We start from the raw sequence: 21,097 nt of genomic DNA on the forward strand, positions 1-21,097 counted from the left end.
TTGGGTCTTTTTTTCTTTTCTTCTTCTTCTTTGAGAGAGCTCAAGCAAGAGTGTACATGACTGGAGGAGGCAGGGAAGAGGTAGAAGCAGACTCCCTGCTGAGCAGGGACCACTGATGCAGGACTCAATCCCAGGACCCCACGATCATGACCTGAGCCAAAGGTAGACACGCAATTGACTGAGCCACCCAGGCACTCCCTGACCCTAACTTTTGTTTTTTAAAAAGGAGTTTGGAGAGGGTGGTGGGGTTATGGACATTGGGGAGGGTATGTGCTATGGTGAGTGCTGTGAAGCATGTAAACCTGGTGATTCACAGACCTGTACCCCTGGGGCTAATAATACATTATATGTTTATAAAAAATTAAAAAATAAAAAGGTGTTTGGGGCACCTGCGTGTCTCAGTTGGTTAAGTGCTCAACTCTTGATCTCAGTTCAAGTCCTGATCTTGGGGTCTTGAGTTCAAGCCCTGCATTAGGCTCCATGCCTAGCATTAAAAAGGAGGTAGGGGCAGTTTGATGTCAGGAATCTAGATTAGGATCATGGCCCTACTACTTAATAGTTGTCCAACTTGGGTAAACCACTTTCTCAGTATTCTGGTCTCCTAAGTGGAAATGGCATCTTTCCTATATACCCTTAAAATTTTTAGTTTCCTAGATCATTGTCTGTTTCTCAACTTTGATAGACAATATTAAAAAGTATAAAAGTTCATGTAATTCTAATCAATCAAATGTTATAGGGTATAATAATTTATGTAACAAAATTACTTTTTAACATTCTATTGCTATGTGAAACTGGAAGTAGAAGTAATGGTTACATTCTCTTCTCCCTTCATATCTTTTAAGAGAATTTCAACATTTTTTCTATTGAAATATAATTGACATATAACATTAGTTTCAGTCATACAATGTAATGATTTGATATTTGTATATTTTATGAAGTGGTCATCACAATAAGGCTAATTAACATGTCATAATTCATAGCTACGAATTTTTACTTGTGAGTTCTATTCTCTTAGCAACTTAGTAATATGTAATGCAGTTTAACTATAGTCATCATGCTGTACATTATATCCCCATGACTTATTTTGTTATGAAATTCATACCCTTTGACAACCTTCACTCATTTTGACACCCCCCATGCCATACACACATTCTGGTACCAGTCTGTTCTCTGTAGCTATGTGTTTGTTTGTTGGTTGGTTGGTTGGTTTTTTTAAGATTCCACGTAGAAGAGAGATATACAGTATTTGTCTTTCTCTAATTTCATAGCATGATACCTTCAAGGTCCATTTATTTTGCTACATGTGCCAAAACTTCATTCTTTTTAATAGCTCAGTATTTCATTTTGTGTGTGTGTGTATCCCCTCATCTTTATTCGTTCATCCATTGGGGGACACTTAGGTTGTTTCCATGTCTTGGGTATTATAAATAACACTTCAATGAATATGGGATGCATATATCTTTTCGAATCAGTATTTTCATTTTCTTAAGATAAATACCCAGAGTGGAATTGCTGGATCATATGGTAGTTCTACTTTGAATTTTTTGAAGAACTTTCACATTGTTTTCCATAGTGGTTGTACCAATTTACATTTCTACCAATGGTGTACAAGAGTTTTCTTAATCTCTACATGAATGCCAGCACTTGTTATTTCTTGTGTTTTTTGATACTAGCCATTCCTACATGTGTGAAATATCTCACTGTGATTCTGATTTGCATTTCCCTGCTAATTAGTGATATTTACCATATCTTCATGTACCTGTTGGATATCTGTATGTCTTGTTTAGAAAAGTGTCTGTTCAGATTCTCTGCCAATTTTTAATTGTTTGGTTTTTGTTTTTTTGAGTTGTATAAGTTCTTTATATGTTTTGAATAGTAGTTCCTTAGCAGATATGTGATTTGCAAATATCTTCTCCCATTCAGTTTGTTGCCTTTTCATTATGTTGATGGTTTCCCTTGCCCTGCAGAAGATTTCTGGTTTCATGTACTCCCACTTGTTTTTACTTTTGTTGCCTTTGCTTTTGGTGTCAGATAAAAATATTCATTGACAAAATCAGTGTCAAGGAGCTTATTGCCTTTGTTTTCTTAGAGTGTTTTGGTTTTAGGTCTTCAAGTCTTTAATCATTTTGAGTTAATTTTTGTGTGATGTAAGGTGTGTGTGTGTGTGTGTGTGTGTGTGTGTGTGTGTGTGTATGTGTGCATATGTGTAAGAAAACTTTTTTTTTTTTTTTTTTTGAGTGGGGTCTGGGGATTGAAAATAAGTCCCTTTGGGCTTTCAGTCTCTTGGTGGTGATTTTGTCCTTTTCAAAAGGGTAAATGTGAACAATGACTCCCATGCCTCACACTGCATCCTGGTCCACACATTCAGCATGTCTTGTGATATGGTTTCAAGCAAGTGCTCTGGATTCATGTTTGACTCCATTCGTTTACTGCACATGCTGCTGACCACAAAGTTGTCAGTCACCATGGGGCAGCTGATGAGATGTAGAGAGCAATGAAAGGCTTAAAGATCGTTGGGACCAACCCAAAGTGTAGTATTGGCCAACTGTTTCTCAGAGGAGGTTAACCACTATACTCATGAGGATATAAGGCTTGATCTGCCAACCATACCTTAGCTCATACAGGTTCATCCAGAACTTGAGGCACTGGGCAATAGTCTGGACATTGATGGTGAGTCCGGCCAGTCTGATATATAGCCAGTCAGGCATGAGAAAGCTCTTCTGGAATTCTCTGGTCACCACCTGGGCCTGGAATTAGGACTAATAGTTATATTAGTTTTATTTGTCTTCTTATTTTTTGAGGTGTAATTAACATACAATGTTGTATTTAGTTTCAGGTGTACAACATTGATTCAAGAATTCTATACATGATACCCACTGTGATCATTGCAGTCACTGTCACCATACAATGTTATTACAATATTACAAGTGCAGTTTACTGTCTTGTTAAATTTGGCCATTCTAACTGGTATAAAGTGGTATCTCCATGTGGTTTTGATTTGAGTCTGCCTGATGGCTAATGATGATGAACATTTTTTTCATGTGTCTGTTAGCCATTTGTATGCTTTCTTTGGAGAACTGTCTGTTCATGTCTTCTGCCCATTTTTTGACATGATTATCTGTTTTGTGTGCGTTGAGTTTGAGGAGTTCTTTATAGATCTTGATATCAGCCCTTTGTCTGCGGTGTCATTTGAGAATATCTTCTTCCATTCCGTGGGTTGCCTCTTTGTTTTGTTGACTCTTTCCTTTGCTGTGCAGAAGCTTTTGATCTTGATGAAATCCCAAAAGTTCATTTTCGCTTTTGTTTCCTTTGCCTTTGAAGACATGTCTTGAAGTTGCTGTGGCCGATGTCAAAGAGGTTACTGCCTATGTTCTCTTCTAGGATTCTGATTGATTCCTGCCTCACGTTGAGGTCTTTTATCCATTTCGAGTTTATTTTTGTGTATGGTGTAAGAGAATGGTCAAGTTTCATTTTTCTGTACATAGCTGTCCAATTTTCCCAGCACCATTAATTGAAGAGACTGTCTTTTTTCCACTGGATATTTTTTCCTGCTTTGTCGAAGATTATTTGACCATAGAGTTGAGGGTCCATATTTGGGCTCTCTACTCTGTTCTATTGGTCTATGTATCTGTTTTTGTGCCAGTACCATGTTGTCCTGGTGATCAAAGCTTTGTAGTAAAGCTTGAAATCAGGCAAATTTTGTTGTTAGTCCCAATAGTTCATTGTTGCTTTTGTTTCCTTTGCCTTAGAGAGATGTCTAGAAAATGTTGCTGAGGCTGATATCAAAGAGAAAATGCATACATTTTCTTCTACAAGTTTTATGATTTCAGGTCTCACACTTAGGTCTTTAATCTACTTTGAGTTTTTTTTTGTGTAGGGTATAAAGAAGTGGTCCAGTTTTCCCAACACCATTTATTGAAGAAACTTTTTCCCACTGTATATTCTTGCCTCCTTTGTTGTAGATTGACCATGTAAATGTTGGTTTATTTCTGGGCTCTCTGTTCTACTGATCTATGTGTCTATTTTTTTTGTGTGTGTGTGTGTGCCATACTGCTTTAATTATTATAGATCTGTAGCATATATCTTGAAATCTAGGATTGTGATATCTCTAGCATTATTCTTCTCTCTCAAGATTGCTTTGGCTATTTGGGGATCTTTTTTGGCTTCATACAAATTTTAGTAGTATTTTGGTTCTGTGGAAAATCCTGTTGGTTTCTTCCCAAGGTTGTGATTGCTTTGGGTATTATTGACATTTTAGCAATACAAATTCTTTTAATCCATTGTTATGGGATATATTTCCATTTGTGCCATCTTCAATTTTTTTTTTTCATCAATGTTTTATGGTTTTGAGAGTACAGGTCTTTACCTCCTTGGTTAAGTTTATTCCTAGGTATTTTATTCTTTTTGATGTAATTACAAATGGGATTATTTTCTCAATTTCTTTTTCTGCTTTGATTCTGTATGTTAATTTTGTATTCTGCAAATTTACTGAATCAACTTATTCTCATTTTTAATTTTTTTCCTTTATGCTGTTCAGCTTATTTGCTTTTGATTTTCCTGTCTTCCAGAATCCTGATTCATTCCTCTGCATACTCTAATCTGCTGTTATTCCCTCTACTGTAGTTTTAATTTGTTATTGAATTCATCTCTTACTTTCTCATTTTCTATTTGCTGAAGTTCTTACTGAGTATAAACATTTTAAAGTCCATTAACTATGACCATTTATGAACATTACTTTGCATTCTTTATCAGACATATTGCTTTAAAATTTTTATTTTTATTTTTATTTATTTATTTATTTATTTTCAAATTTGCAGATCTTTTATTTCTTTTCTACTGGGAAAACTTTTCAAAACTTTTATGAGCATATAAACCTCCAACATTAAAACAGTACAAAAACAACTGAGATAATAAAATTAACATTTTCTACAGCTGAATACAATAGTGGTGTTTTGTGCAGATTTTTTAGCTGGATTGAGTTGCTAAGGATTTTTTTTTTTTAGGTTTTTAACTCATTTTTTAATTTATTTTATTTAATTAATTTTTTATTTCTTTTCAGCGTAACAGTATTCATTGTTTTTGCACCACACCCAGTGTTCCATGCAATCCGTGCCCTCCTTAATACCCACCACCTGGCTCCCCCAGCTCCCCACCCCCCACCCCTTCAAAACCCTCAGGTTGTTTTTCAGAGTCCATAGTCTCTCATGGTTCACCTCCCCTTCCAATTTCCCTCAACTCCCTTCTCCTCTTCATCTCCCCATGTTCTCCATGTTATTTGTTATGCTCCACAAATAAGTGAAACCATATGATAATTGACTCTCTCTGCTTGACTTATTTCACTCAGCATAATCTCTTCCAGTCCCATCCATGTTGCTACAAAAGTTGGGTATTCATCCTTTCTGATGGAGGCATAATACTCCATAAAATTTTTATTATGTTCAGCTACCAACATATAGTACATCATTAGTTTTCAATGTAGTGTTCAATGATTCATTAGTTGCATATAACACCCAGTGCTCATCACGTGTGGCCTCTTTAATACCCATTCCTATGTTACCCCATCACATCATCTCCCTCCCCTCCATAACCCTCAGTTTGTTTCCTGGAGTCCAGAGTCTCACATGGTTCATCTCCCCCTTTGATTCCCCCCCTTCAATTTTCTCTCCTTCCCCTAAAGTCCTCTGTGCTGTTCTTTTTTTTCCCTCACCTTTGTAAAATTAGAGCTTTATTTATTTTTTTATTATTTTAGTCACCATACTGTATTGTCATTAGTTTTTGACGTAGTGTTCCAAGATTCATTATTTACATATAACACCCAGTGCTCTGGGCAATACGTGCTCTCCCTAATACCCATATTGCTTATCTCAGTAACATTTTGTTCTTTTCTCTATTGTCTTATTTTTTCAGCTGGCACATATTCCTCTGTCTCATTTTGCTTAACTTTGTTTCTATGTATTAGGTCATCTCCATCTCCTTGTCTTGAAGGTAGTGTCCTTGTGTAGAAGAGGTCCTGTGGTCCAAATGATCCCTAATCATTAGAACCAGGCACAGCAGTGGTGTCTCTTATGTGGGCTGCTTTTGCCCTGCTTTTGTGGCTAATCCACTTTATCTCAGCCTGCTGCAATGAGCCAATGACTGCTGTGAGCACACTGGGCAGGGTTTGGTCCCTGTACTGATGAGAGGCCTCTGAAGGCCACCGTGTTGGATAGTGTTGGCAGTCAGGGTAGCTGGCTGCAGTTAGCCTCTCTGCCAGTTGCAGGCACACCAAAAGGCGGGGCTTGCTCCCTGCAAGGCCAACTGAGAGGCTTTCATTAGTGGGCTGCGGTCAGATTAAGCAGCTGCAGTTAGCCTCTCTGCCATAGCTACAGGTGTAAAAGTGGTGAGTTTGCTTCCTGCGCAGCCAGCTAAGAGGATCAGTTGGTGAAACTGGGCACACTGGTGTGTGGGGTTATCTCCCCAACTCCTCAAGGCAGGAGTCACTTTGGAGTATCGCTGATCCTGGTCAGTGGGGATTACAGGGTGTGGGATGCCCATTGAGGCAGATGGATTAGATGAGGTGAATCTGTAGGGAAACCCGATGGCAGGGTGGACAGTGTGGTGGAGAGAGGTGGAAAGTGTTAACACTGGCTCACACAAGTGTGAGTTTCCTGGCTGGAGAAGAGAAAGGTGGCTGCCAGGTTTTTTTTGTTGTTGTCGTCATTGTTGTTGTTGTTTTTTCCTGGCAAAATCTCATGAGGATCCCTGTCCTTCCAGTGCACATTCTGAAATTAGTAAATTAATGTCCTTTACGTATACCCAAGGCTCTTTTCAAATGCAGCTTTTCTGCTGTCTTGGGTGAGTTATTAAGCTGGTTATGGGCAGAGAATCAGTTTCCTTGCCCTTCTGCTCTCCGAGACTTAAGGTGGCTAATCTTAAAAGTATGCTAAGCCCTGCTGATTTTAAAAGCTCCTGGAGTTAAACCCCACTGGTTTTCAAGACCATATGTTATGGGCACTTGCCTTCCCAATGTGGGTCCTCTGTTCCAGGGGTGCATGGTGTGAACTCTGATCCTTTTTTCTTCTCCATGCTTGTGGTGTCCCTCCCATTTGTGGTTAGTTTCACAGGGGTTTTGGTTCCCAACCATTTTCCCACTCCTCCCACCTACCCTTTTTCATGTGGCCTCTTTACAATTGACTATGAAAGGTCTGTTCTGCCAGTCATCAAGTCATTTTCAGAAGTAGTTGCATAGGTACAGCTGTTATCTTAGCGGTCTGTGGGATGAGGTGAGCTCAGTCTCCTACTCTGCCATCTTCCCTGAATTTTCTCTCCTAATTTTAACAAGGGTAGTTGAGGGTAAAAGAACTTTTAGGATTTTATCAAGGAGTGAATTCCAACATGTTGAATGACTAATGGAAAGTTTGCTACTTTGGAAATGAAGACTAATAAAGTTCATTTAAGAACACTAACTCTGTCAGGCAAGTAGTCTTTTTCCCCATTTTACAAAAGTTTTGATTGGTAAAAGTAGTTCATGATTTCACAAAATTCCAAAGATGGGGGTTCAACAATTCAAACATAGATCTGCCTGAGAAAGCCACTTTCTTCTACACCCAACAATTTTCAAATTTTAGCATGCTTCAGAATACCTGGCATGCTCATTCCAAATGTAGATTCCCAAACGGCTTCTTGGAATATGTATTGTTTATAAACAGAGCAGGTAAATGTGATGTGGTCCAAGATCCATAATTAACAGGAGTCCATTAACTGAAAACCTGCCTACTATTATTAACTATTTGTTATTTTCATCTGGCTATACATCATATTCCTTAGCTACTGTAGTTCTAGAAGTCTTACCCAAGAGGCCATGTGATTGATAACACATCTCAGGAACCTTTTAAAAATGTAGAAAATTCTTACTAAATTTGAATCTGGTAAAAATATTAAGCTCATCTTCCCTGAATTAACTATAGATATAATTCATCATCAAGACTGGGGCACTGCTGTGAGAGGGGGCACTATTATGTCAAAACAATAGGCATTAATTGGAACCATCCCAAACAAACCAAGAATCTGAAGGAAAAGTCAGTATGTATTTTTTATATACTCAATACCATGCCCCTAGTCCAAAAAAATAAGTAGGTTTAGAACCTGTTTCATTTTCGGGGCACCTGGGTGGCTCAGTGGGTTAAAGCCTCTGCCTTTGGCTCAGGTCATGATCTCAGGGTCCTGGGATCGAGCCCCACGTAAGGCTCTCTGCTCAGTGGGGAGCCTACTTCCCTTCCTCTCTGCCTGCCTCTCTGCCTACTTGTGATCTCTGTCTGTCAAATAAATAAATAAAATCTTAAAAAAAAAAAAAAAGAATATGTTTCATTTTATTTTGACAAGTATTTACAAGGAAGAAAAAAACTACTTTTCTTGTTTGCAGAAAGTCAATCCAAAATGGGGATATGGCTCTTAGGTACTAGAAGAGAACACTGCTAAGGGACAGAAGATCTGCATTAAAATCCCAAAATGCCACTCTGTGGTTATAACCTTGGATAAATTATTTTTCTTACTTGGGCCTTAGTTTTATCATCCTTTAAGGAACATCCACTAAACATGCACTTTAGAATTGTCAGTGGATCAAATGAGGTAACAAACACATTTGAAATTATCTCGTAATAGCTGGCAAGTATTATACATATATATGGACAAAATAAATTTGAGGGAAAACATTACAAGATATATCCTTTTACAACAGCTGCAATGATATCACTAGATGTTTATATAGATTGTTTTTGAGATAAATATTGCCTCATTGCATTTCTGGGAAGAATGGGGTTCTAGATTTGTCAGCAGCCACAGGATTGACAGTATTGTTTGCACATCAGTAAAAAATAAAACAATCCCATTATCTTTAGTAGCTGCAGAATTGGACATCACTTTCAAAAGTACAATCCTACTACCTTCTCACTTCATATCAGCTACTGTGTTGAGTCCTCAGGCCCTATCCTTAGATCCAAGAACAGCAGGATCACTACCGATAAAAACCTTACAGCCTGATTTTGTGTAGAAAGCATGTGACCAAGTGCCAGGACCTTAAAGAATTAGGACTGGCCCAGCCACTAACTGACCATGTGATCGTAGGCATGATGTACTTATGAGTCTAGTGGATCATTAAAGACCCCATAAGTTCTGACATTCTATGATTCTACAAGTCTCCATGACTGCCTTCTTGGGTATTTTCCTACTCTTTGTCATAACAGAAAAAAAAACAAAAAACAAAAACACAGATATAGATGTTTTAAACAGATTTAAAATAGTTTCAGGATACATTTAAGCTTATATACAGATAAAATCTTTCCCACATGGAAGTGAAATCATTGATGTAAACAAACTAAGAAACAATTGTTTTACAAGATAGTTTGCTATAAGACCATGACCTCAAGGAGTTAGACAAGATAATTATTGAAGGCTTTATAATTTCTGAATTTTTCAATTCTGAGACATTCATGGCATTTTAAGTGTCTTAGAAGACTGCCTTCCTTTTTTTTTTTTTTTTTTTTTTTGGATATTTTCCTCCACATTTTCCAGTCTATTGTCATTACAGAAGAAAACATTTAGCATACAATTACAGAAATAGCAGTTTTAAATAGAGATTTAAAGTAACTTCAAGATACATTTACACTTAAATATACAGATAAAATAGAGTCAAAAACACTTATTCACAGTCTCATTTTCATTAATTTATGGAAACAAATGTGAACCAAATAACATCTTACATGGTAACTGAATTTAGATTTTTTTAGAGACATGTACAACACTTACAGCATTTATACAATACTATTTTCAAAATAGGTTTTTGACCTCTAAGTAAGTTCCTACTGACAAGCTTTAGATTGCAGCTTAGCCCGGTAAATGTTAACTTTGTCATAAGAAGCATCTACATACAAACAGTACCCCACACCCTGCAGCATGACAAAGTGAAATTAAGAAACTTTTAAGGCAGAAAAAAAAATCCTTCAAGTGTAAGATCCAATGACAATGTTCACAAATGAACATAATATCTCAATTATTCAACTGAGCAAGTGACTTAATTTACACATTAACTCATTTCTATTTCCTGATTTGATTCTGGGAATATTTATGCTACACCTACTATGCATGGCATCAAGAACACATAGGAGGATCAGACACGGTCCCAGTGGCGTACTGGCAAATGTTTAACAACAAGTTCTTGGGAAGAGAAACCCTGACTTAATAACATTTACAAATTTCTATGGTGTAAATACTCCCACTATGCAGATTTCAAACTAAGAACAATTCGATCACTGGCTCACAAAATTCCTGAAACTTCAACAGTCACTTCTCACAAACTATTATTAGCTAAGCTCCAACACACCACTGTATGGTCCACAACCTCAAGTAGCTCATAATCTCTTCATGGGCACATATTTAGAGGCCATATTTAGAAGGGAAGATAAGGATGAAGTTTAAATAATTCAGTTGTGTACTTTGTAAGCAGTTTAAAAACTTGAAAGAAAAAATAAAATCTGGAATGTTCCTGTTTGCTATTCTACTTTTCCTCTTAAATCGATTTCAGGAAATTAAGATATAGCATATATTGAGAGACAATAAAGGATAAGTGGAATAAGAAGGAAAAAGACAAAAACATCGTAAGATATGTGCTAACAATGATGTTTACATTGTAAGAAAATGCTTACTAATATAAGGGCAAATGTAATGTAACTTTTAAAATTTTATCCCTTTCAGTTCAGCTCTAAGTCCTGAAAATGGGTCCTGTCCTCTTTGGCGGCAGCTTTGATGAGATTAGCTAGCTTCTTTTTTGTACAAAGCGCACACTGCTTTACACCATTCACACTATCAGCTCATAATAAAAGGCAAAACTAAATTCTGGAATCTGATAACTGAACTTCCTTTGCATAATCATCCCCTTGGATCAGATCTTTGGCAAGTGCCGGCTGGGGTGACCCGGAAATTCTTCTGGTAACAAAACATGGAGTCTGCAGGTTGGGCATGTCCCCTGTTGCATCAGCCAAGGTCTAATGCACTAAGGAGCAAAAATATTCATGTCAGTCTCTCTGATTTAGCCTAGAAGAGGCAACTTTTACTCTATATAATCAGTTATTTTCTAGTAAATTGCCAAGCCAACTACTCAGTAATGGCACCTTCTCTGTGATTCACTGAGTAATATAGCTGGTAACAGCAGAACACCTTTCAGCAAGTTTTTTGGATTAGGATCCTTTCCCCAGCCCTAATTTTCAGGATGACTTTGCAATTCTTCCTAACAAGAAGGCTGAGGAAATCTGCTACATATTTTTCCTCTACTTTATTATATATTGTTCTCATGTATAATCTAGAAAAAATAACATACAAAAGTCACCAATGCTCTGTATTGTCTATGGTGTTTTGAAGTTAAAATCCCTAGATAATAGATATACTTTTCAGATGGCTCTTTGATAACAATGATAGTACTCTTGGGCTATGAGCTGTTATGTCATTTGCTTGAATACTAACTCTCCCAAAACAAATCCATTTTACCTGTATAAATAATGAGAGCAAGATCAGGTGAGAGAGGATTGAGAATAGGCCTATATATTAGGGCCACTAACTGTAACCCTAAAAGGTAACCTGAATCGGTTACCTGCTTTCTATTCTATGGGCAATGGCAAAAACAGTAAGTTTCATGAACCCACTTCAAATGACTAAGTATCTTTCTTGATCTTTTGGGATTAGCCATTCTGTGTCTATTTCTTCATATCAGAATAGATAGAAAATATAATTCTGTAGTAGGTATCACATATCTTTGAAATCGCATTTTACAGATATGGTTTGAATGAGCTGGCTACTATTCATTTCCTGAGACTTTCTTATGTAAGATTATCTTTTCCTGGGTCAAATTACATCTTTGCACCAGAAGACTTGGATCATAAATTGTCTATCGATAGCATTTGTACAGCAACAACACCAGCACTTAAAAATGCCAAGAATCAACAAAAGATATGCCAGTCTCCTATTTTTCTAACATCAAAACTGAAACCTGAGCATCTAAAGAGCAAATACAAGAGCCCAGACAGCCTGTTAAGGTAAATCTTATGCTTTATAATGGTAGGGTGCCATCAGTACATGGAGACAAAAGGACACTATCCATTATTTATAGCAAATCAGGATGAAGTGACACTGTTGCTAAACTGCCATTGAATTGCTCTGTCAATTAACATTCCTTCCATTTCTAGTCAAGGGAATTACTCCGTACTATTTCAATCTCATCATTGTCTCCTCTTGTCCTGTAAGGTGTATGGAGATCTGAGAAAGCACCGTACAAACTGGGGCTAGGTATGGTGAAAACAGTGTAAATATTTCTGTGTGGTACTCCAATGCCCCAAGTTATAGTCTGTGGAACTCATGCTACAGCAATATCTGATGATACATGCATATGATTTCAAGTAAGGCAGCATGAATCTTGCTTAACTGATTTAACGGCAAGATATTTAAAAAGGTAGATTTCTTTAAAAAAAGAAGAAAAAAGCTAGACTTTCATTACATATCTATTAGTACTGTTTGAATTTTTAATTGTCTAACTATATTAACCTTACTCTGAATTTTGAGGTTTCAGGATAGTTGTATAGGTCATTTTTCTACTATTTCATATACTTCTCTATATTAAACTGGCATTGAAATGACCATTTTTTAACTGAAAAAAATCAGTAAAATTTAAAAGTAAGAAAATAAAAAAAGATAAGTTTAAAGAGTTACCTGAGAATGGAATTTGTGAGCACAAGGCAAAACAGAGAGGTTTTCTGGAGAGAGATTCTCATGACAGATCACACAAGGCTCCTCTTCTTCCTCCTCATCATCCTAGGGAAAATACACATAAGGTTCAACTTAGCTCATTTTTCCCCCCTCAAATTTAAATGTACTTAGAATCAACAGTCTCAATCTCACCAAATTATTGGCTCCTTCCCATGAGGCAGGCCCTTGTGAACTGAGGGGCCTCCAGGCTGGTTTTGGGGGCTGGGCAGCAGTAGACTGTGAAGGTGTGTGGCTGGGTGAAACACAGTTACCATTCGGCACAGATTTTCCTTGACTCTGAAAACAAGAACATTACACTTTTTTTCAGAAGTGTTTTAAAACAGGGAAAACTAATAGAATAGCACAGAAAATGGGTTACAGGGGTACAGTGAGAATTAGCAAAAGGGTATAAAGTCAATTAAATGCACAAGAAATCTTGAAAACAAAACATTAGCAATATTACTTGTATACTCAGAGCCAGGTTAAGAAAAAAAATATTATATACTCTTTAAAATTAGAAAAGAGGTCTTCCTTTAGAGTGAAAGCAACCTGGAAGAAATTTCAAGAGGGTCAGTTTTAACAGAATGATCAGGTAGTATTTCAAAAAGACTTCCTATGCCATTTGTTAAGTTGAAGTTGAACTGTTAATAGACAATTTAATATGATTACAGGTTATTGATTTATAGACATGTTATAAACATAATTAAGACCACTCACTACTACGCAGAAGGGCGGGGAGGTATAGGTTTTTTGTTTTTACCTGTGATATCTTGGGATCAATAAATTGGGAAATCTTGTACACAATTTCATCAAATGTCAGTCCAGATAAGGACTTCCCATGAATGTCCTTCAATTTTCGTAAGAAATCCGTGAGCTCCTTTCTAGGAGAGATCAAGGAAAGAGCAGTGGTGATTTTTTACCTACTGCCTTGAGGGTGTGCCCCCTACACAAAGCACAAAATCCCATTATATGATATGTAGCAGCATATAGACGTGGCCCTTTAGAGCTGAGCTAACATCTATTTACATTTATATTATACCAAAACAAAAATCCTAAAGTATTCTTTCCAAAAAGAAAGTTTAACTGTTTTTGAAAGCTTGTATGAAAACTGAGTTTGTTACCTACTTACTTATGTACTGAGCTCTTTTATTGTGTCTTTGCTTTTAATTATGACTAAAATACTCCTTTTTAACTATGTTACTATAGGTCTGTCTCTTTTCTATGTTAATAATTATACATTTGTAAAACTCAAACAAAACAAAGATTACACAACAGAAAAGCTAAAAGACACATTAAAATATTTCTAGGCTTCTTTATCATACAATTAATCAATATGTTCTTTTTCTTCTCTTTCAGTGCTCAAAGTCCCCTGACCCAAAGCCTCTGAATGTGTTTTTTGGTAGGAGAGAGCAAAATGAAATAGTTTCTTTCCCAAATGAAGTGTCAGGTCATCAGCCTTGTAAAACTACCTTTGATTTACTATTCATTTCATACATATATATAACAACTGTATTACTTTTCTATTTTCATTAGCTATTCACTATATTTATAAAACCATAATCCAATCCTGAAGCAAAACATTATGTCCATTAAATAAAAGTATTAGGCTTCATGTGAAAATATTGGTTAAAAACTAATTTCCTTGAATACAAAAGTAAAGATAAAAAAACTTCATTTCTGGAGAAGAAACATTAAATATCTTTCTGCTAAAATCAGCACTGTGAAAAGCACAGTAAAATCATTGTTTCTTGCATTTAACTGTGTTCGCTAACAAAACCTAAGAGCCCTTAATAACATTAAGGAAATAGGAGGGTAAAATCTGATGTTTGGGCTTGTAGAGCATACAATTTAAAATTCACTTTGGAAAGAGGTTATTAAGATAATTATTGCAGCTGGTAGCATTAAAATTGGATAGGTTTATGATTTGCTGTACTTTTAATAAAGGAGCAAACCTAAATTTAAAAACTTATTCTCTCATAACTTGAGACTAATAAATTTAGTGAAGAGGTTTGGCATTTATATTGAGCACTATTCGTTTAAATTTCATTTTCCTTACCAAGGCCATGTTAAGATAATATATTTGTGTATTTGTATTTGTTTCACTGTCCTAATTACGGTTATGGAAACTGTAGAGTATGATCTGTACTCACAACTAAATAAAAATTAAGATACCTGGTTTGTTGTGGAAAAGCAGTTTTCAGCCTGTCTGTAATCCTGTCCCAATTCATCACGGGGGGATCACTTCCCAGACCTGCACTGGGAGACAAAGCCTCTCCCGCAGGTGCCGGCACAGTCCAGGCTATACCAGTCATCTGTAAGGAGCACAGTTATAACCATCAGCTTCAGTTATTAGGAAGTAACATTCCATGACAACACAGTATTTCCATACTTCAGAAAATGGGTAGAATGAAGAGGAATACTGACCTACACATTCCCCTTTTGGAGTTTTATTTAACTAGCATAATAATATTTATTTTTTATAATTACCTTATTTGTAAAAAGGGGACATGTTAGTTTCAGTAATTGCAAATGTATAGAAATACAGAGCATAAGGAATAACACGGAGGACACTGGGAGATGCAGAGGAGAAGCTGGAGGAAATTGGAGGGGAAATTGGAGGAAATTGGAGGTGGAGACAAACCATGAGAGACTGTGGACTCAGAAACAAACAGGGTTTTGGAGGGGAGGGGGGTGGGGGGTGGGTGAGCCTGGTGGTGGGTATTGCATGGAGCACTGGGTGTGGTGCATAAACAATGAATTTTGGAACACGGAAAAGAAATAAAATAAAATAAAATGGAAAAAAAAAAAAAGAGAGAGTGTTTATTGCTGTTATTTTAAGAAACTAGAAATAACCTAGTCTGCCAATAGGGGAATTACAGCATAACCAATCAGTCCTTAAGAACAGATCTATATATTGGAGTATGAGATGTCCATGAAATGTTTCATTTTAAAAAAGTCTGTGGTATAGTATTTATGGTATGACTCATTTTTATATTAAATTTTTTAAAAAGATTTTATTTACTTATTTATTTGACAGAAAGAGAGATCACAAGTAGGCAGAGAGGCAGGCAGAGAGAGAGGAGGAAGCAGGCTCCCTGCTGAGCAGAGAGGCCGATGCAGGGCTCAATCCCAGGACACTGAGATTGTGATCTGAGCTGAAGGCAGAGACTTAACCCGAATATATGTGCATAGAAAAAGGTCTCAAGTTATAAACAATCTGTAAACAGTGATTATTTCCAAGGATTCAGTTGCAGGATAATTTTACTTTCTACTTGATATATTCTATGTTATTTGCTTTTTTAATTTTTTTTAAAGATTTTATTTATTTATTTGACAGAGATCACAAGTAGACAGAGAGGCAGGCGGTAGTGGGGGGAAGCAGGCTCCCCACTAAGCAGGGAGCCTGATGTAGGGCTCGATCCCAGGACCCTGAGATCATGACCCGAGCCGAAGGCAGAGGCTTTAACCCACTGAGCCACCCAGGCGCCCCAGGTTTTTTTTTTTTTTTTTTTTTTTAAAGATTTACTAATTTATTGGTTAGATATAGTCTGATGGTGTGAAGGTGGCTCACTTGGTTGGTTGCTGTACCATATGGAAAGCCTGGCCTTGAAATTATGACAGTGGGGATAAAAGTAAATGAGCAACATATTGTCTCTTACCTGCTTCAAACCAAAAAATGCTGCACTTCATTTATGCTCAAAGAAAATAGACCAAAACAACTTTCAAAACCCAACTTCATCACATGAGAAGATGGCAAACGTAAGGGGGCACACTAAACATTCAATGAATGCTAACAGATACTGCTAGTACATGACATTTTTTTTTAGGTCTTTTTTTTTTTTTTTAATTTATTTTCAGCATAACAGTATTCATTGTTTTTGCACCACACCCAGTGCTCCATGCAATCCGTGCCCTCTCCAATACCCACCACCTGGTTCCCCCAACCTCCCACCCCCCGCCCCTTCAAAACCCTCAGATTGTTTTTCAGAGTCCATAGTCTCTCATGGTTCACCTCCCCTTCCAATTTCCCTCAACTCCCTTCTCCTCTCTAACTCCCCTTGTCCTCCATGCTATTTGTTATGCTCCACAAATCAGTGAAACCATATGATAATTAACTCTCTGCTTGACTTATTTCACTCAGCATAATCTCTGCCAGTCCCGTCCATGTTGCTACAAAAGTTGGGTATTCATCCTTTCTGATGGAGGCATAATACTCCATAGTGTATATGGACCACATCTTCCTTATCCATTCGTCCGTTGAAGGGCATCTTGGTTCTTTCCACAGTTTGGCGACCGTGGCCATTGCTGCTATAAACATTGGGGTACAGATGGCCCTTCTTTTCACGACATCTGTATCTTTGGGGTTAATACCCAGTAGTGCAATGGCAGGGTCATAGGGAAGCTCTATTTTTAATTTCTTGAGGAATCTCCACACTGTTCTCCAAAGAGGCTGCACCAACTTGCATTCTCACCAACAGTGTAAGAAGGTTCCCCTTTCTCCACATCCCCTCCAACACATGTGGTTTCCTGTCTTGCTTATTTTGGCCATTCTAACTGGTGTAAGGTGGTATCTCAATGTGGTTTTAATTTGAATCTCCCTGATGGCTAGTGATGATGAACATTTTTTCATGTGTCTGATAGCCATTTGTATGTCTTCATTGGAGAAGTGTCTGTTCGTATCTTCTGCCCATTTTTTGATATGATTATCTGTTTTGTGTGTGTTGAGTTTGAGGAGTTCTTTATAGATCCTGGATATCAATCTTTTGTCTGTACTGTCATTTGCAAATATCTTCTCCCATTCCGTGGGTTGCCTCTTTGTTTTGTTGACTGTTTCCTTTGCTGTGCAGAAGCTTTTGATTTTGATGAAGTCCCAAAAGTTCATTTTCGCTTTTGTTTCCTTTGCCTTTGGAGACATATCTTGAAAGAAGTTGCTGTGGCTGATATCGAAGAGGTTACTGCCTATATTCTCCTCTAGGATTCTGATGGCTTGAAACTGGAGCTCAATCACAAGGAAAAGTTCCGAAGGAACTCAAACACCTGGAAGCTAAAGACCACCTTGCTTAAGAATGCTTGGATCAACCAGGAGATCAAAGAAGAACTGAAACAATTCATGGAAACCAATGAGAATGAAGACACTTCAGTCCAAAACCTATGGGATACAGCAAAGGCGGTCCTAAGGGGGAAATACATAGCCATCCAAGCCTCCCTCAAAAAAACTGAAAAATCCAGAATACACCAGCTGTCTCTACACCTTAAAGAACTGGAGAATCAACAACAAATCAAACCAACTCCACACATAAGAAGGGAAATAATCAAGATTAGAGCTGAGATCAATGAGGGTAGAAACCAGAGATACAGTAGAACCTATCAATGAAAATAGAAGCTGGTTTTTTGAAAGAATCAATAAGATCGATAAACCACTGGCCACACAAATCCAAAAGAAAAGAGAGAAAGCCCAAATTAATAAAATTATGAATGAAAAGGGAGAGATCACAACTAACACCAAAGAAGTAGAAACAATCATCAGAAGTTATTATCAACAGTTATATGCCAATAAGTTAAGCAACCTAGATGAAATGGATGCATTCCTGGAAAACTATAAACTCCCAAAATTGAACCAGGAAGAAATTGACAACCTGAATAGACCTGTATCTAGTAACGAGATTGAAGCAGTGATTAAAAACCTCCTAAAAAACAAGAGCCCAGGACCTGATGGATTCCCTGGGGAATTCTACCAAACTTTCAAAGAAGAAATAACACCTATTCTCCTGAAGCTGTTGCAAAAAAATGAAGCAGAAGGAAAATTTCCAGACTCTTTCTATGAAGCCAGCATTACCCTGATCCCCAAACCAGGCAAAGACCCTACCAAAAAGGAGAATTTCTGACCAATATCACTGATGAATATGGATGCTAAGATTCTCAACAAGATCCTAGCTAACGGGATCCAACAGCACATTAAAAAGATTATCCACCATGACCAGGTGGGTTCATTCCTGGGCTACAAGGATGGTTCAACATTCGTAAATCAATCAATGTGATAGAACAAATTAATAAGAGAAGAGAGAAGAACCACATGGTCCTCTCAATTGATGCAGAAAAAGCATTCAACAAAATCCAGCATCCATTCCTGATTAAAACGCTTCAAAGTATAGGGATAGAGGGAACATTCCTGAACTTCATAAAATCTATCTATGAAAGACCCACAACAAATATCATCCTCAGTGGGAAAAAGCTTGCAGCCTTCCCGTTGAGATCAGGAACACGACAAGGATGCCCACTCTCACCACTCTTGTTCAACATAGTATTAGAAGTCCTAGCAAGAGCAATCAGACAACAAAGAGAAATAAAAGGTATTCAAATTGGCAATGAAGAAGTCAAACTCTCTCTCTTCACAGATGACACGATTCTTTATATGAAAAACCCATAAGACTCCACCCCCAAACTACTAGAACTCATACAACAATTCAGCAATGTGGCAGGATACAAAGTCAATGCACAGAAATCAGTGGCTTTCTTATACACTAACAATGAAAATACAGAAAGGGAAATTAGAGAATCGATTCCATTTACTATAGCACCAAGAACCATAAGATACCTGGGAATAAACCTAACCAAAGAGGTAAAGGATCTGTACTCGAGGAACTACAGAACACTCATGAAAGAAATTGAAGAAGACACAAAAAGATGGAAGACCATTCCATGCTCTTGGATCAGAAGAATAAACATTGTTAAAATGTCTATACTGTCCAGAGCAATCTATACTTTTAATGCCATTCCAATCAAAATTCCACCAGTATTTTTCAAAGAGCTGCAAATAATCCAAAATTTTGTATGGAATCAGAAGAGACCCCGAATCACTAATGAAATGCTGAAAAACAAAAATAAACTGGGGGCATCACGTTACCTGATTTCAAGCTTTACTACAAAGCTGTGATCACCAAGACAGCATGGTACTGGCATAAAAACAGGCACACAGACCAGTGGAACAGAGAAGAGCGCCCAGATATGGACCCTCAACTCTATGGTCAAATAATCTTCGACAAAACAGGAAAAAATATCCAGTGGAAAAAAGACAGTTTCTTCAATAAATGGTGCTGGGAAAACTGGACAGCTATATGTAGAAGAATGAAACTCGACCATTCTCTTACACCATACACAAACATAAACTCAAAATGGATAAAAGACCTCAACGTAGACAGGAATCCATCAGAATCCTAGAGGAGAATATAAGCAGAAACCTCTTCGATATCAGCCCCTGCTTTTTTATAATTTTTCTAAATATGAAAGTAGTTAATGCTAAGTTTGAATTTTCAAAGAAATAAAGACGAGACTTCTACTAGAATGTCTGCCCAATGTCTCAGGAATGTTACAGAGAAAAGTGGTGTGGAAGTTGTAGTGACACCTCCAATCCAAAAAACCATCAAAGTTTTGCCATATCTTAAGGCAGTTTCTTCTTAGAAGCTTTAAGATTCTAATTAATATCAGCAAGTGAATATTTTCACCCGATTACTAGGATAATTATAAACATGACAACTTTTACCTAACGTTCTACAGGTTATTTTCAAATATAAGATTACTCATAAAAAATTAACTATGACTAATAGCTACTGAAATAACTCATACAAAGTCTACTAAGTCAGAGGAGAATACTGCCCAGAAACCTGGGTTTGCCTCAGTATCAAGCTTTTCCCAAGGAATCAGAAAGTAGTACTAGGAGGCTGAGATACTTTAAAGTTTTCAATAGTTTTATATATGTAGCTCCTTATGTAAAAGTGCAGGTGTAAACCACATGAGCAACACTGTGAGATCATGGGGATAAGAAGATGTGGTTATCAGTTAACATGGCAAGGCCTATATACATACTTGTTTGCAGAGGCAGCCTCTACAAAAATGAGTCCATCTGACAATATTTCAAAGGTAGAGTGTTTATAGGTACAAAAAGCTGATGAGAATGTATTATGGAAAAGTCAAGTTAGAGAATATTTCATTAATTATATTTAACATCAGTCTTCGAGGAGAAGATTTTTTTTTAAATAAATGTTTACCACCTTTGCATTACAACTTTGATTACAACTAATAATCCTGGTCATTTAAAATTTCTCTATTACCTCGGGAGGAGCAAGATGGTGGAGAAGTAGCAGGCTGAGACTACTTCAGGTAGCAGGAGATCAGCTAGATAGCTTATCTAAAGATAGGAAACACCTACAAATCCAACGGGAGATTGAAGAGAAGAACAGCAATTCTAGAAACAGAAAATCAACCACTTTCTGAAAGGTAGGACTGGCGGAGAAGTGAATCCAAAGCGACGGGAAGATAGACTTCGGGGGGA

The 21,097-nt window shown here is 37.1% G+C and overlaps 1 protein-coding gene and 1 pseudogene across 1 annotated transcript in view; both read right to left on the reverse strand.

The window, feature by feature from the left end:
• Window positions 1–2,261: 2,261 nt before the first annotated feature.
• LOC111146460 lies at window positions 2,262–6,534 on the reverse strand (annotated as a pseudogene).
• A 3,154-nt stretch (window positions 6,535–9,688) lies between these two features.
• Window positions 9,689–21,097, reverse strand: part of LOC111151642 (DAZ interacting zinc finger protein 3) — a 104,339-nt gene continuing 92,930 nt past the window's right edge. The window contains exons 28-32 of the mRNA XM_022509771.1: window positions 14,941–15,080; window positions 13,529–13,649; window positions 12,922–13,065; window positions 12,733–12,834; window positions 9,689–11,026 (exon numbers count right to left, since the gene is read on the reverse strand). Coding sequence (XP_022365479.1) covers window positions 10,916–11,026; window positions 12,733–12,834; window positions 12,922–13,065; window positions 13,529–13,649; window positions 14,941–15,080 — 618 coding nt within the window. The 3' untranslated portion in view covers window positions 9,689–10,915. The remainder of the gene's footprint in view (window positions 11,027–12,732; window positions 12,835–12,921; window positions 13,066–13,528; window positions 13,650–14,940; window positions 15,081–21,097) is intronic.

Source organism: Enhydra lutris, unplaced genomic scaffold (assembly GCF_002288905.1).
Source record: "Enhydra lutris kenyoni isolate GAN:26980312 unplaced genomic scaffold, ASM228890v2 scaffoldscaffold2, whole genome shotgun sequence".
NCBI lineage: Eukaryota > Metazoa > Chordata > Mammalia > Carnivora > Mustelidae > Enhydra > Enhydra lutris.